The sequence below is a fragment of the Bactrocera dorsalis genome, chromosome 4 (genome assembly GCF_023373825.1).
Source record: "Bactrocera dorsalis isolate Fly_Bdor chromosome 4, ASM2337382v1, whole genome shotgun sequence".
NCBI classification, from domain to species: Eukaryota; Metazoa; Arthropoda; class Insecta; order Diptera; family Tephritidae; genus Bactrocera; species Bactrocera dorsalis.
Window position 1 is genome coordinate 30,849,090 of NC_064306.1, and position 14,608 is coordinate 30,863,697.

The 14,608-nt window shown below is 37.1% G+C and overlaps 1 protein-coding gene and 1 pseudogene across 1 annotated transcript; both read left to right on the forward strand.

Annotated features, from left to right (window-relative positions):
- Nucleotides 1–250: 250 nt before the first annotated feature.
- On the forward strand, nt 251–2,718 carry LOC125778527 (odorant receptor 43b-like; annotated as a pseudogene).
- Nucleotides 2,719–7,904: 5,186 nt separating this feature from the next.
- LOC109579410 (odorant receptor 43b) lies at nt 7,905–9,911 on the forward strand. The gene is made up of 3 exons (XM_049456817.1): nt 7,905–9,132; nt 9,286–9,643; nt 9,714–9,911. Exons 1-3 carry the CDS (start codon nt 8,369–8,371, stop codon nt 9,786–9,788), a joined length of 1,197 nt encoding a protein of 398 aa, XP_049312774.1. The 5' UTR covers nt 7,905–8,368; the 3' UTR covers nt 9,789–9,911.
- Nucleotides 9,912–14,608: the final 4,697 nt, after the last annotated feature.

Here is a 14,608-nt window from a genome sequence, read left to right on the forward strand (position 1 = left end):
TAGTATCTATAAATCATGCTTGGGAATTGGAAGTATTGTTTAACTTGAAAAACTGTTTACTTGTTGACACTAACCATTGACATAAAACATTAACTTATTAATTGTTCTCGTTCTTACTAGAATATTTTATTTTTTATATTAATAAAATATTAATTCATGTTTGCTATTGCCGGATTCGAACCGCATTGGCAACAAGTGCAAAATATTACACGCAGAACATACATATGTACCTAGTGGATATACATATTTAGCAGCTTGGTATTTACACCACAGTCATATGCTTCCTGAGTGTTCCGATTCGTTTATTGTCAGCAGTAGTTGGCTTTTGGGTGCTTCCTCATTTGAACTTGGAAGAGTAGTATTATTCCATATTGTTTCGGTACATACCTGGTCGATACAATTGTCTGGCTGATCTTGGATAGCTAATTTCTTCATTTTTACTTCATTGCATTGAGATTTGTTTAGAAACTAAACCTTTTTATAAACATAAGTCATAAGGTAAAAAAAAAAAATTAGTTTCTTCGAGAACAATTTAGAAACTCCATCCGAAACGCTCTCAGCACTTGTACTTAAGTCGTTCACAATCTTTATAAGTATACTCCGTCATATTGCGTCTATATGGCGTCAGAGGATCTTTCGTGTTTCCAACATTTCAAATTGTGACAATAGAATCTAGAAAGACCATCTCACTAATCGCCTGTGATAAGTGCTGGTTAATAGCAGACTAGTATTTTTGCTTTCCCCGTGCTTCAAACGACCTTAAGTGTATATTTTCTTACAGACATTGATATGCCTACAATGTAATAAGAAATTAAGTAATTTTCGACTTATTAAGTCAATTGAACTGCCAACATAAACTCAGAAGAAATAAGCAATTAAAACGTTCAGGCGTGTCTCCGTCTCATATTCAATTAAAAGACTTAGTGGGATTTTTGGATAAAAAATTGCTGTGAATACACTAAATTTCTTCTAAATTTCAAAAGAAAGGCAGACCCAAATCCAAAAAAACGACTTTGCGAAACAAGCAAGTTTGGACTCAAGAGTGCGCAGTGCGAAGGCGGAACTTAGTAGTGTAAAGGAGGAACTTAAATTTTAATGTGAAGTAGAGTTTTTAAGTATTGCTTAAAGCGATTGCACGAAAATTTGAAATGCGTAAAATCGCCGATTTATTTTATGGCCGCGGCAGGGATGACTTCGAGACGACTGAATCATTTGTACTTTTGTTCGTGGTTGGGCTGCACTAGGTTTTTTACCAAAAATACCGAAACGTATTATTGACATAATTCATCAGATTATTTGCTGGTGCTCCATATTAACCTGTCCTGTTTGGTATTTTGCGGGATTAATAGATATGATGGACGATTTGCCCATAACACTCCTATTGTCTAACTTGGCAGTCGCTATTAATTGTATCGCATTGCCATTGAAAGCGATTTACATTAAAATCAATATGAATCATTTGCATGACATCAATTTGCTGTTCAAACGATTGGATGAACGTTATCAGACGCCAGAAGAAAATATACAAATCAGAGAGTCGGTTAAAATTAGTACACGGATCTTTGCAGCCTGTTGCACTATGTATGGGTTCTTCGGTGTTTCATGTGGATTGGTACCGCTTTTCGTACATGAATATCCGCATGGCAATAAATTACCATTCATTGATTGGCTGCCAGAAGGGAATTTTCAATATTGGCTTCACTACATTGTGGAGATGGTCAATTTACAATATTTGCTGCATGTACAAAGTGTAAATGATGCATTTCCGGCAGTTTATATACGTAATATTCGTACGCATATCAGACTCTTGACGGATCGTGTGAGTCGTTTAGGCTTAGATCCCGATTTAAGTGATCAACAGAATTTTGAGGAATTAGTCGATTGCATCGTTTCACATCAGGAAATACTGCAGTGAGTATCGGTTGTTGTTGTCCTGTTTGGTCCTCTCCCGAAATACGCATTTAGAATCAGCTAACTTCATATATATATTATAGTATGTATTTTATGTACTCTATTCTTTTGTTTTGGTTTGCTGATTTGTGCACTCTAAAGGATTTCCGATACCGTTGGGTCGATCCTTTCTCTAACCACGTTCTTTCAATTCACTATCTATGCGGCCCTTATCTGCGTCTGCATGCTTAATATGTTCATATTTGGCGATTTGAAGGTGAAGTTGAGTACGTTGATATATCTCATACCTGTCATCTGGCAGACTGTGCCGACCTGTTATCAAGCTTCGATGCTCGAGACGGATTGTAGTAAATTAGCTGAGGCAATTTTCCATTGCAACTGGTTGGATTTGGATAAACGTTGCCACAAAATGATCATATATTTCATGCAACGCACTCAGGAGGAGATCTGTTTTACCGCAATCAAATTGTTTCAAATTAACCTGGGAACTAATTTGTCGGTAAGTGAGAAAGTTACTTCCGAATAATGCCATGCTTAAAGAAATAATTTTGAATTCGTTCTTTTTCAAGATTGCCAAGTTCTCGTTTACTTTGTATACCTTCATAAAGGAAATGGGCTTAGATGCACACTATAACCAGAAGTGAAAGTGAAAATTTACTTATTAGAGTTACAAGTGGAAACGACAAAGTAGAGAAAGTTACAGTTATTAGTAGTTATTCACAGAACAACACAATACAATATTTTAAAAATATCAATTGCACTGTAGTGATGTTTAATGCCAAAATAAATTAGATGCACAGCAATAAAGTTTTGACCATAGTTTTATTGAGGGAAATTATTAATCGCCAATGTTTAAAGGGTCGATATTTCATCGATTATCCGATTCAACCCTTTTTGACACAAGTGACTTATATAAATTATTCTGCTTTGGATTTCGATGCTGATGGTTTTTGTCGGTTATACTGGTTCCAAGATAGATGAAATTATTTAGAAGAATTTATGACTGTCAAAAGTGATGTGGGAGCCAAGTCGCGAGTATGACAATTGTTCGTTTGATGAAAGGAGATATTTTGCTTTTTCCCCGTTCACTACTAGACCCATTTGCTTTGCTTTCTTATCAAGTCTGGAGAAAGCAGAACTAACGACGCGGATGTTGATGCCAATCATATCAATAGCATTGGCGTACGTCAGCAGCTGTGCACCCTTTTAAGAGATTGTATCTGCTCGATTAAGATCTGCAGGTCGAATTATTTTCTCTAGCACTAGATTGAAGAAATCGCACGATAGGGAGACGTCTTATCTGAAACGGCATAAAGGCAGATCCTTTTCGTGCAGTCAAAAATCAAAGTCAGGTGGTGTGTGCCGATCGTCTTTTCACGGGTCTTTTCCAAGATTTGGTGCTCGGTAAATATCTCTTCAGTTGTTGATTTTCCAGGTCTTCTAAAGCCACACTGATAAGGTCCAATAAGGTTTGTTGACGGTGGGCTTTAATCTTTTACACAATGTGCTCGATAGAATCTTATATGCGTTGCTGAGGAGGCTTGTCCCAAGATAGTTTGCGCAGATTGTTAAGTCTCCCTTTCTGTGGATTGGACACAACATACTTAAATTCCATTCGTCGGGGAAAGAAGCTGATGCATGCTCCTTATCAGTGGTTCTCCGCTGTATTCGAATAGCTCGGGGTCAATCCATTGGCCCCTTGGGATCTTCATGTTCGAGCAATGGAGCGTGTGCTCCACCGTCACTGTTTGGGGAATCGGGTTCACCATCTCCTAGTGTTATTTTCACTGCCATTCAGCAGGCTGGAGAAGACACCCTATTAATTCCTAGCTTGGAGCTTGGTCAAATATTATTACAAGGCGGTTGCCCGTGCCCATTCTAGTAGCCATATACACCCAGTGAAGAAAGTAGTAAAGTGCGGATATTCTTCATTTTCCCCTCTCATCTCCCGTTCGTATGACAGACAGGTAAATTTTTTTTCCTAGGTACAACTGTCTTTAATTAAGATGCCAAAAATTAGCGCGATCTGTCAACCAGTGTATTTACAGCAGCTGTTTATGTCAGTCGACCTCCTGTTGGCAAGAGTTATTTTGCGTTCGATTTCGAGAATGAGTTGTTGTAGCTGTTAGTGTTGGTTCCAAGATAGACGAAATCATCTACGACGTGGTAACCTAGTCGCGTCTCGCCCTCATTTACTACGAAACCCATTTCCCTAACTTCTTTGCCCAACCTGGAGAAAGCAGATCTAATGGCCAATGTTATGGATGTCATCGGCATACGCCACCAGTTATACACTCTTGTAGATGATAGTACCTTCTCTGCTCAAATCTGTAGTTGGCATTATTTCGTCCAGCAGTAGATTGAAGATGTCGCACGATAGGAAGTCGCTCTTTCGAAAATTTCGTTTAGTATCGAACGCCTCTGAGAGGTCCATCCCGATCCTGATGGAACTTTTCGTATTGCTCAACGTCAGTCAGTTTACATAGCCGTATTAGTTTTGCAGTATTAGTTTTTTCTATGCCTACTCGTCTACCTTTTTGTTGCCGAAAACGCCTCTGTTACTGGGAACATAAATTATGGACAAGCGGAGTAGACCCGCTAGTGAGCTTAAAGCCTTCATGTAGTTGTTGACTACGCTAGAATTTGTGTTGTCGACAAGACCAGATATACAGTCTGGCTATCCGTGTATATGCTTGCTTTCTGTTTTTTAATGTTAATTTTCCAGTTCAGTTTGGTATCGATTTTAACTTCTAGATATTTCGCCGAGGCAACGAAATTGTTTTCCCTACTGATTGAGGGAAGATCAAATCGAGGAACAAAAAGCTTACTTTAATTTTCAATAAAACTTTGGATTACTTGGTGTTAGGAAGCTCCAATCAGGCTTGGCTGCAACATTTTTATCATTATAATATATAGTTAATCAAAACGAATGCCTATTTTTATATTTATTCACGCTGTCCTAAGGATTAAAAGAATTGACTGTACTTAGTTGTAATACAAAAAAGGGGTAGGTTTATCTGAACTTAATTTCATTTAACCTAAACTCAAGTCGAGTTGACTGTTTTCTAGGAGGCTACATGCGAGCTCCTATTTCTCATTGATTTCAAAAATATAATCGTTCATGTACTTTCTACTTATATATCTTACGAAAATATAGTATTTATGGTAAAATTTCCGTTGGAGCGGATAAAATTTTCTATTCTTGTTACAAGCGCGAGAATACAATTTTGTCGAGGAATTTCAAATACCTAACTGTATCAGCAAGTCAACTTTACATCTATTTATATCGAAATATAAAATTTTTAATTGAACTATAGTTAAAAAAAAATCCATATTACGAATGCCTTAAGATATCAAACCCGGAGGTGTAAGAGCTTGTTGCGGTTTTCGGAGCGGTGTATATAATGGTTATTATTTTTATACTCTTGCAACATTTTCTACAGAGTACATTAGTTTTGTACACTTAATGGTTGTGCGTATCATCCGATATAGATATCGGTTTATATTAGGTTGTCAAAAAAGTCTTGCGGTATTTTCGCTAATGGGCGCGGAAAGCGCGTGGTTCTAGTTTTATTCGTCGCATCGGGTCATGCTATACCTTTTTGGAAAGCTCATTTCACGCGCTAGCAAGTGTTTGATTGATTGTCGTTTCTTTTAAGTCGTTCGTGAGTTATAGCGTCGTAAACATGGAGCAAAATAAAGAGAAAATACGGCATATTTTACAGTACTACTACGATAAAGGCAAAAATGCATCTCAAGCCGCCAATAAAATTTGTGCAGTTTATGGACCCGATACAGTTTCCATTTTCACCCCACAACGATGGTTTCAACGTTTTCGTTCTGGTGTAGAGGTGGTCGAAGATGCGCCACGCCTAAAAACGACATTAATTAAAAACATATGCGGTTCCGTTTCTAATCAGTAATTTAAAATATAAAACTGTAATGTGGTACATGAAATAGCAATAGAAAGGAACATCTGCGGGAAGAAAGGTTTGAAATAGTGGGCGTGACCCCAACGTTTAATAAGCTTAATGTGCTTATCTCTTAAATCACTAAAGCTACAACAACAAAACTTCGTCCATCACAAATCTTATAACAACTTCTGCCGGCAGTAAGTAGTTGAATGGAATCCGATCATAACCCCGCTCCTTCCCCATATAACGTTACTGTTAAAAACTACGTAAAGCGCCCTAAATAGAATTTTATCCCTGAGTGGGTTTGAGGGGGCTTTAAAGTAACTGGAGTCCCGATGAGCGATGAGCGTGACACCTCCCACATTTCTGCGAAAACCCATACCTCAGGACCTTCTCGACCGATGTCGACCATGTTTGGTATGTAATGTTACCATGAAATTCGTATGTTAAAGTGTGAAAATATGCGTAGTCGGGCTACAATAACACCCACTTCCCTATTAACAAAAATTTAAATTCCATTTGAATCTTTTACTTTCCAGTATACAAATCAAGAAATAAATACTATATCAGAATTAAACGTTGCATAAATAGTGTTTTCAAAGTGTGACACCTTATCTCTAAAAATTTCCCTAATCAAACCAAATTGGTCAAGCTTCTAGGTAGTGAATATGTGGACCAGTATTTATAGTTGACCTTTTATCGGTCAATGTGTGAGATATAAAATTGAAGTTCAGAAAGAATCCTTTCTTAATAGTATTATGTCTCTGTGTTACAAATGGGTTGAATCAGGCGAATACTTCCCTGAGACCCCGTATATCTAATGTAAATATATTTACGAACTTGCGAGTGACTTTATACTGCATATATCGGCCAATATTTGAGTTATCTCAATGAAAATTATAAAGCGTATTTTACTCATAACGGTCTATATTTGCGCTTAAAATAAATAGAATTGGGCGAAAACTTGCCCTAGACACTATATAACTAACAACCCTTATGTACCTAAACATATTTCCCTAGTTTTAATTCTTGTAAGTTGCTAGAGTACGAAATGTTCGGTTATATCCGAACCTAGCTTTTTCTTATTTGTTTTTTTTTTTTAACTATTTTAAGTTTTTCGGGCAATGGCGAGCGATAAATAATTTTATGCTTATCTTTAAATAGAATCTTAGCATAATTCCAATCAAACAATCGGCTTGAATCAAACTGGTTCAGAAACCAATTTTGTTGGCCATATCGGTAATCTGCGTAATCGTCTTGGTGGTGCGATTTACGTCCGTTAGACTCATCTGTTTCATCATGTTGCCTAACTGGTCTGGGAAAACTAGACTTGCTATTTAAATACATATATTGATGAACGTAGGAACTCATCCTTGTTGCCCGTAGTATCTATAAATCATGCTTGGGAATTAGAAATATTGTTTAACTTGAAAAACGGTTTATTTGTTTACACTAACTGTCGATATAAAACATTAACTTATTAATTGTACTCGTTCTTACTAGAATAATTTATTTTTTATATTAATAAAATATTAATTCATGTTTGCTATTGCCGGATTCGAACCGCATTGGCAACAAGTGCAAAATATTACACGCAGGACATACATATGTCCCTAGTGGATATACATATTTAACAGCTTTGTATTTACACCACAGTCATATGTTTCCTGAGTGTTCCGATTCCTTTATTGTCAGCAGTAGTTGGCTTTTGGGTGCTTCCTCATTTGAACTTGGAAGAGTAGTATTATTCCATATTGCTTCGGTACATACCTGGTCGATACAATGTTCTGGCTTATCTTCGGATATATAATTTACTTCATTGAATTGAGATTTGTTTAGAAACTAAACCTTTTTATAAACATAGTCACAAGGCAAAAGAAAAATTAGTTTCTTCGATAACAATTTAGAAACTCCATCTGAAACGCTCTCAGCACTTGTACATAAGTCGTTCACAATCTTTATAAGTATACTCTGTTATATGGCGTCTATATGGCGTCGGAGGATCTTTCGTGTTTCCAGCATTTGAAATTGTGACAATAGAATCTAGAAAGACTATCTTAATAATCGCCTGTGATAAGTGCTGGTTAATAGCAGACTAGTATTTTTGCTTTCCCCGTGCTTCAAACGACCTTAAGTGTATATTTTCTTACAAACATTGATATGCCTACAATGTAATAAGAAATTAAGTAATTTTCGAATTATTGAGTCAATTGAACTGCCAACATAAACTCAGAAGAAATAAGCAATTAAAACGTTCAGACGTGTCTCCGTCTCATACGATCTTCAATTAAAAGACTTAGTGGGATTTTTGGATAAAAAATTGCTGTGAATACACTGTTACTTGCTCTTCTAAATTTCAAAAGAAAGGCAGACCCAAATCCAAAAGACGACTTTGCGAAACTTTGTGGATCTCGTCAAAGCAAGTTTGGACTCAAGAGTGTGCAGCGCGAAGACGGAACTTAGTAGTGCGAAAGAGGAGTTAAACTTTTAATGTGAAGTAGAGATTTTAAATATTGCTTAAAGCGATTGCAAGAAAATTTGAAATGCGTAAAATCGCCGATTTATTTTATGGCCGCGGCAAGGATGACTTCGAAACGACTGAATCATTTGTACTTTTGTTTCGTGGTTGGGCTGCAGTTGGTTTTTTACCAAAAATACCGAAGCGTATTGTTGACATAATTCATCAGATTATTTGCTGGTGCTCCATATTAACCTGTCCTGTTTGGTATTTTGCGGGATTAATAGATATGATGGACGATTTGCCCATAACACTCCTATTGTCTAACTTGGGAGTCGCTATTAATTGTATCGCATTACCATTGAAGGCGATTTACATTAAAAACAATATGAATCATTTGCATGACATCAATTTGCTGTTCAAACGATTGGATGAACGTTATCAGACGCCAGAAGAAAATATACAAATCAGAGAGTCGGTTAAAACTAGCACACGGATCTTTGCAGCCTGTTGCACTCTGTATTGGTTCTTCGGTATTTCAAGTGGATTGGTACCGCTTTTCGCACATGAATATCCGCATGGCAATGTATTTCCATTCATTGATTGGCTGCCAGAAGGGAATTTTCAATATTGGCTTCACTCCATTGTGGAGATAATCAATTTACAATATTTGCTGCATTTACAAAGTATAAATGATTCATTTCCGGCAGTTTATATACGTAATATTCGTACGCATATCAGACTCTTGACGGATCGTGTGAGTCGTTTAGGCTTAGATCCCGATTTAAGTGATCAACAGAATTTTGAGGAATTAGTCGATTGCATCGTTTCACATCAGGAAATACTTGTGTGAGTATCGGTTGTTTTGAGAAAAATCTCTACGTTTGTCCTGTTTGGTCCTCTCCCGAAATACGCATTTAGAATCAGCTAACTTCATATAAATAAAATATATAGATTATGTACTAAATTTTTTTTTGGTTTGCTTATTTCTGCATTCTAAAGGATTTCCGATACCGTTGGGTCGATCCTCTCCCTCACAACGTTCTTTCAATTCACTGTCTATGCGGCCCTTATCTGCGTCTGCATGCTTAATATGTTCATATTTGGCGATTTGAAGGTGAAGGTGAGTACGTTGATATATCTCATACCTGTCATCTGGCAGACTGTGCCCACCTGTTATCAAGCTTCGATGCTCGAGACGGACTGTAGTAAATTACCTGAGGCAATTTTCCATTGCAATTGGTTGGCTTTGAATAAACGTTGCCACAAATTGATCATATATTTCATGCAACGCACCCAGGAGGAGATCTGTTTTACCGCAATCAAATTGTTTCAAATTAACCTGGGAACTAACTTGTCGGTAAGTGAGAAAGTTACTTCCGAATAATGCCATGCTTAAAGAAATAATTTTGAATTCGTTCTTTTTCAAGATTGCCAAGTTCTCGTTTACTTTGTATACCTTCATAAAGGAAATGGGTTTGGATGCACACTATAACCAGAAGTGAAAGTGAAAATTTACTTATTAGCGTTACAAGTGGAAACGACAAAGTAGAGAAAGTTACTGTTATTAGTAGTTATTCACAGAACAACACAATACAATTTTTTAAAAATATCAATTGCACTGTAGTGATGTTTAATGGCAAAATAAATTAGATGCACAGCAATCAAATTTTGGCTATAATTTTATTGAGGGAAATTATTAATCGCCAATGCTTAAAATGCCGAGATTTCTAATCTGTTGTATTCTATGTTTACGCTCCAATAATTTCAACACATTTCTCGATCTACTACTCTACTGTTGAAGTGTAGTTATAACTTTGAAATTGAACCCTAGTGTAGTTTTGTGAAATTAGGAGTCTTCACTGCCATTCAGTAGGCTGGGGAAGTACACCTTCCATAATTTCAGTAATTACTGAATATCAGATACTAGATCACCACTTTGGGTCCTATTAGAGTGTGCTCCGGTTTCGAAACTTTCCGTTATTCGCCGCATCTCTTCGTAGAATCTTCGAGCATTATCCCTGTTGGCGAGGTTGTCATGCTCTTCGTACTCACGCATTTCGACCTCTCTTTTTGTTTGTCTGCAAATGCTTGTCGATGCCCTCTTCAACTCACGGTATCTATTCCATCCCGCAATTGTTGTGGTCGACTTTAACTTTTCGAGGTAGTCTGTTTTATAAAACGGAGGCCTCTCATCCGAGGCTGTTATTTACTTATCGTTGAGAGCATTTTTTACGTGGCGGGTTCCAAACACAGCGCACAACCCTATGGAGGGTTGGTTCGCCTTTCTACTTTAGCTCGTCGTTAATTACTCAGAGGATATTTGGTCTAAGACCGGAAGTCGTGAGCTGCTTATAAATAATCGTTTCTGGCCATTCCCAAGTGGCGCTCAGAGAGCTTTTCTCACTTACGTGAATTTATACACATGGTTCCATCCACCCAAAATAATACGAGACAAAATTTAATTCCACATAAGGAAATATAAATAAACGAGCATTATCGTATATTATACCTGCCTAACGGTGGTTACGTAAGATTTGAGGGTTAAGGGTTGCTATAGCACACATGCGCTTTATTTTGTAAAAAAAAGTCGACTCTGTTGAATATACAGTCTGTCTAGTAAAAGCGTGGTCGACTTTACCGACAGTTAATGAAAGATTTCGCTCTAAGTCCTTCGGGAGCCGATAGTTTTTGATGCATTAACAATAAAGCTTCAATTTTCGTTGACCTTTTAAAATATCAATGATGGCGTTAAACGCAATAAGTGCTACGAAGCTGTGCTCCTTTGCATCCACCCGAAAGGTCCCAAACTGTCGCAATCAGCGGCTGCTAAATATATGAGAAGGTCGAAGGCATTTGTACAAAAGTGGATACAGCGATATATAATGACTGAAAATGTCAATGATTTACCAGAACGTGGTTCGATAGGAAAAGTGAACAAAAAAGATGAAAAAACAATAGTGAATCTGTTTTCGCGGAATCCTGCTGCGACACTGCGGCAAGGACAAGCAAAATGAATGGCAAAAGGTTTAGATATATCCTAAGAAACTATCCGAACCCTTCTTCATACATACTCATGATCTGAAATGGCGCAACACAACGAGGAATCTTCTGTTGACTGAAAAACTTGTGACAAAGAAACTCGCTTGGGCGCATGAGAATATAGATAGAGGTTTTGAAAACTGATGAATGTTCTATATAGGCACGTTCTGTCCTCTCGCGAGCCTGGTCAACTTCCACTAATAGGCTTGTTCAGTGGACCGTAAAACATGGCATAAAGGTGCATCTTTGGGGCTGCTTCTCAAAGCACGGATTCGGCACTTGTACCTCTTTACTGACAACCTAAATGCCGAGAAAATGATAAAAATTTACAAAAAGGCTTTACTGCCGTCTGCCAAACGATGGTTCATCAGAAAAAATGAAGATTGGATTCTGCAGGAGGACAAAGATCCTAAACACCGCAGCAAGCTCTGTACTCAGTGGAAAACTCAATCTGGCATCGTTACAGAAGCTTCGTGGAAGACGCACATGCACTTTGAAGCAGTTGTCTTACGAAATTGTCGGATCTTGAGATCCTTGCACTAGAATATGCCGCCAAATTAGTAAAAAGCATGCCTCGGAGATGTCAGGCAATTATCGACGCCGGTGGTGACTGGACACAGTATTGACCAAATTGCATCATTACAATACAATGTATATATAAATATGAAAGTTTCATAAAATAATTTTTTTTTATAAATTATCCCGACCACGCTCTTACTTGACAGACTGTATATATGCTTTACAATGTACAATATGCTTTATAGAGTCGTCGACGTTTCCTTCTGGGTGTTAGAAACTTTCATGGCAATCACTCTTATGCTAAGAGTAACCTTGACAATAATAAATATTATATAACCTGATATCAAACTCGACTTTATATCATAAATTTGTATTATAATTATATATTTATAGTTACTATTATTTTATCAGGCATTTACAATTATTTATTTTATGCTCTGAAATATTAATTACAAATTTTCATTCCTAAATTCACACCACATTGGCAACAAGTGCAAAATTTAACATGCAAAGTATAACGTTGTGTCTACCCAGCAGTAAAACTAACAAAACAAAACTGAGCCGAATAAGAGATTATTATACGTAGTCATTATACAAAATCAGCCGGAAGTTCGAAAATCTTGGTAATGGTTATGTAGAGGCTAGATCAAGTTTTCGCCCAATTGTATCCCTCTTAGGCACAGTGATAGACTGTTATGAGTAAAATGTGTTCTGAAAATTTCTTTGAGATAACTCAAATATTGATCGATATATCCAGCATAAAGTCACCTGGAAGTTCGAAATTCCTTATATTGATATTATATATGGGGCCTCAGGGAAGTATTGATTTGATCCAAGCCATTTTTAATACACAGAGTTAATATTGTCAGGAAAGGATTCTGTCTTAATTTCAATTGTATATCTCACACATTGAATTAAGTAGGCGTGGGTGTTCACCGTTATATAGGAATAAAGGAATGGTACGTACTAAATGTAGTTGAAATCGGTTAGTCGAGTTCCGAGATATGGGATTTCACCAAAAAGTAAACCGTGCCACGCCCTTCGTGCAAGTTTCGTACCGGCCTTCATAAAGCCCTCTCATACCATCTCGGAGGTAAAATTTAATGTCTCTGGCGTTTTTAGGTATTGATTTATTGTGCTTTTAGTAGTTTGGAATAGTACCGTTATATGGGTAATGAGCGGTGTTTCAATCCAATGTCATCCATTTTTACACTGTAGGTAGGAGTTCTTATATTATTGGAGCTTAGAAAATTTGGTTGATTAGAGGGTGGGGCCACGCCCATTTTTCCAAAAATTTTTCACAACCCTTGCTACTGCGTTCCCCAAATGCGTATGCCAAATTACAGTTTTATATCTTATTTCGGTGCTTAGTTTTGGTATTTTATAGGTTTTTGGCAGTGGTCCGATTACGTCCATCTCCGAACTTCTAATATTTTTTTTTATTAAGGAACCTGCATACCAAGTTTCATCAAGATATCTCAATTTTATTCAACTTACGGCCAGACAGACAGTCACTCAGATTTCAACTTTTCTTGTAATCCTGATCATTTATAACGGGTGATTTTTTTGAGGTTAGGATTTTCATGCATTAGTATTTGACAGATCACGTGGGATTTCAGACATGGTGTCAAAGAGAAAGATGCTCAGTATGCTTTGACATTTCATCATGAATAGACTTACTAACGAGCAACGCTTGCAAATCATTGAATTTTATTACCAAAATCAGTGTTCGGTTCGAAATGTGTTTCGCGCGCGTGTTTTGTTCAGCGATGAGGCTCATTTCTGGTTGAATGGCTACGTAAATAAGCAAAATTGCCGCATTTGGGGTGAAGAGCAACCAGAAGCCGTTCAAGAACTGCCCATGTATCCCGAAAAATGCACTGTTTGGTGTGGTTTGTACGCTGGTGGAATCATTGGACCGTATTTTTTCAAAGATGCTGTTGGACGCAACGTTACGGTGAATGGCGATCGCTATCGTTCGATGCTAACAAACTTTTTGTTGCCAAAAATGGAAGAACTGAACTTGGTTGACATGTGGTTTCAACAAGATGGCGCTACATGCCACACAGCTCGCGATTCTTCAAAATCTTCAAAAAGTAAATGTCATGAACCAATCTAACGTTTCAAATAAAGAACCGATGAGATTTTGCAAATTTTATGCGTTTTTTTTTAAAAAAAAGTTATCAAGCTCTTAAAAAATCACCCTTTATATGACCGTATATCTATCTCAATCAGTTCTAGGTGATATGTACAACCGTTAGTTGAACAAAACTACTCGTACTGTACCCTGTAGCAACTGGTTGCAAGAGTTAAAACATTTACAAGGTTCAATCAATAAACTAGATTTATTGAAGCGGTTGTTATACCCTTGCTACATGTTACTCAATATATTAATTGAAACTATTCGTCTTCTCTCAGTACTACTTATATTTGTTATGAGAGCGGGGCTTGTATACTTCTGGAAATAAACGACAAGCTATAGAATCTCGTTTTATCTGTTGATCTGCAGTTACATTTGATTGTTTCTAGTACAGTTACCAGCCACTGTTTAACTTCTTCCAATATTTTAGACAACAGGCAATTTATAGCTTGGATTTTGTTCTTGAAGAATTGCCTTTCAGAAGTAACGGTTATTCGCTTTTCACTATCTTTTTTTAAATTTCTATAAGGTCTCGAAAGCAAGTACGACTTTCAATTGTAGAAAGCATACGTATAAATTGTATTGCAGTGTCGTGTCAATAATTCCGAGAACCGACTCAAGTTA

Coding starts and splice junctions, on each gene's coding strand:
- LOC109579410 (XM_049456817.1), top strand. CDS start 8,369: ATGCGTAAAATCGCCGATTTATTTTATGGCCGCGGCAAGGATGACTTC. Junction 9,133..9,285: donor TCACATCAGGAAATACTTGT/GTGAGTATCGGT, acceptor TGCATTCTAAAG/GATTTCCGATACCGTTGGGT. Junction 9,644..9,713: donor ACCTGGGAACTAACTTGTCG/GTAAGTGAGAAA, acceptor TTCTTTTTCAAG/ATTGCCAAGTTCTCGTTTAC.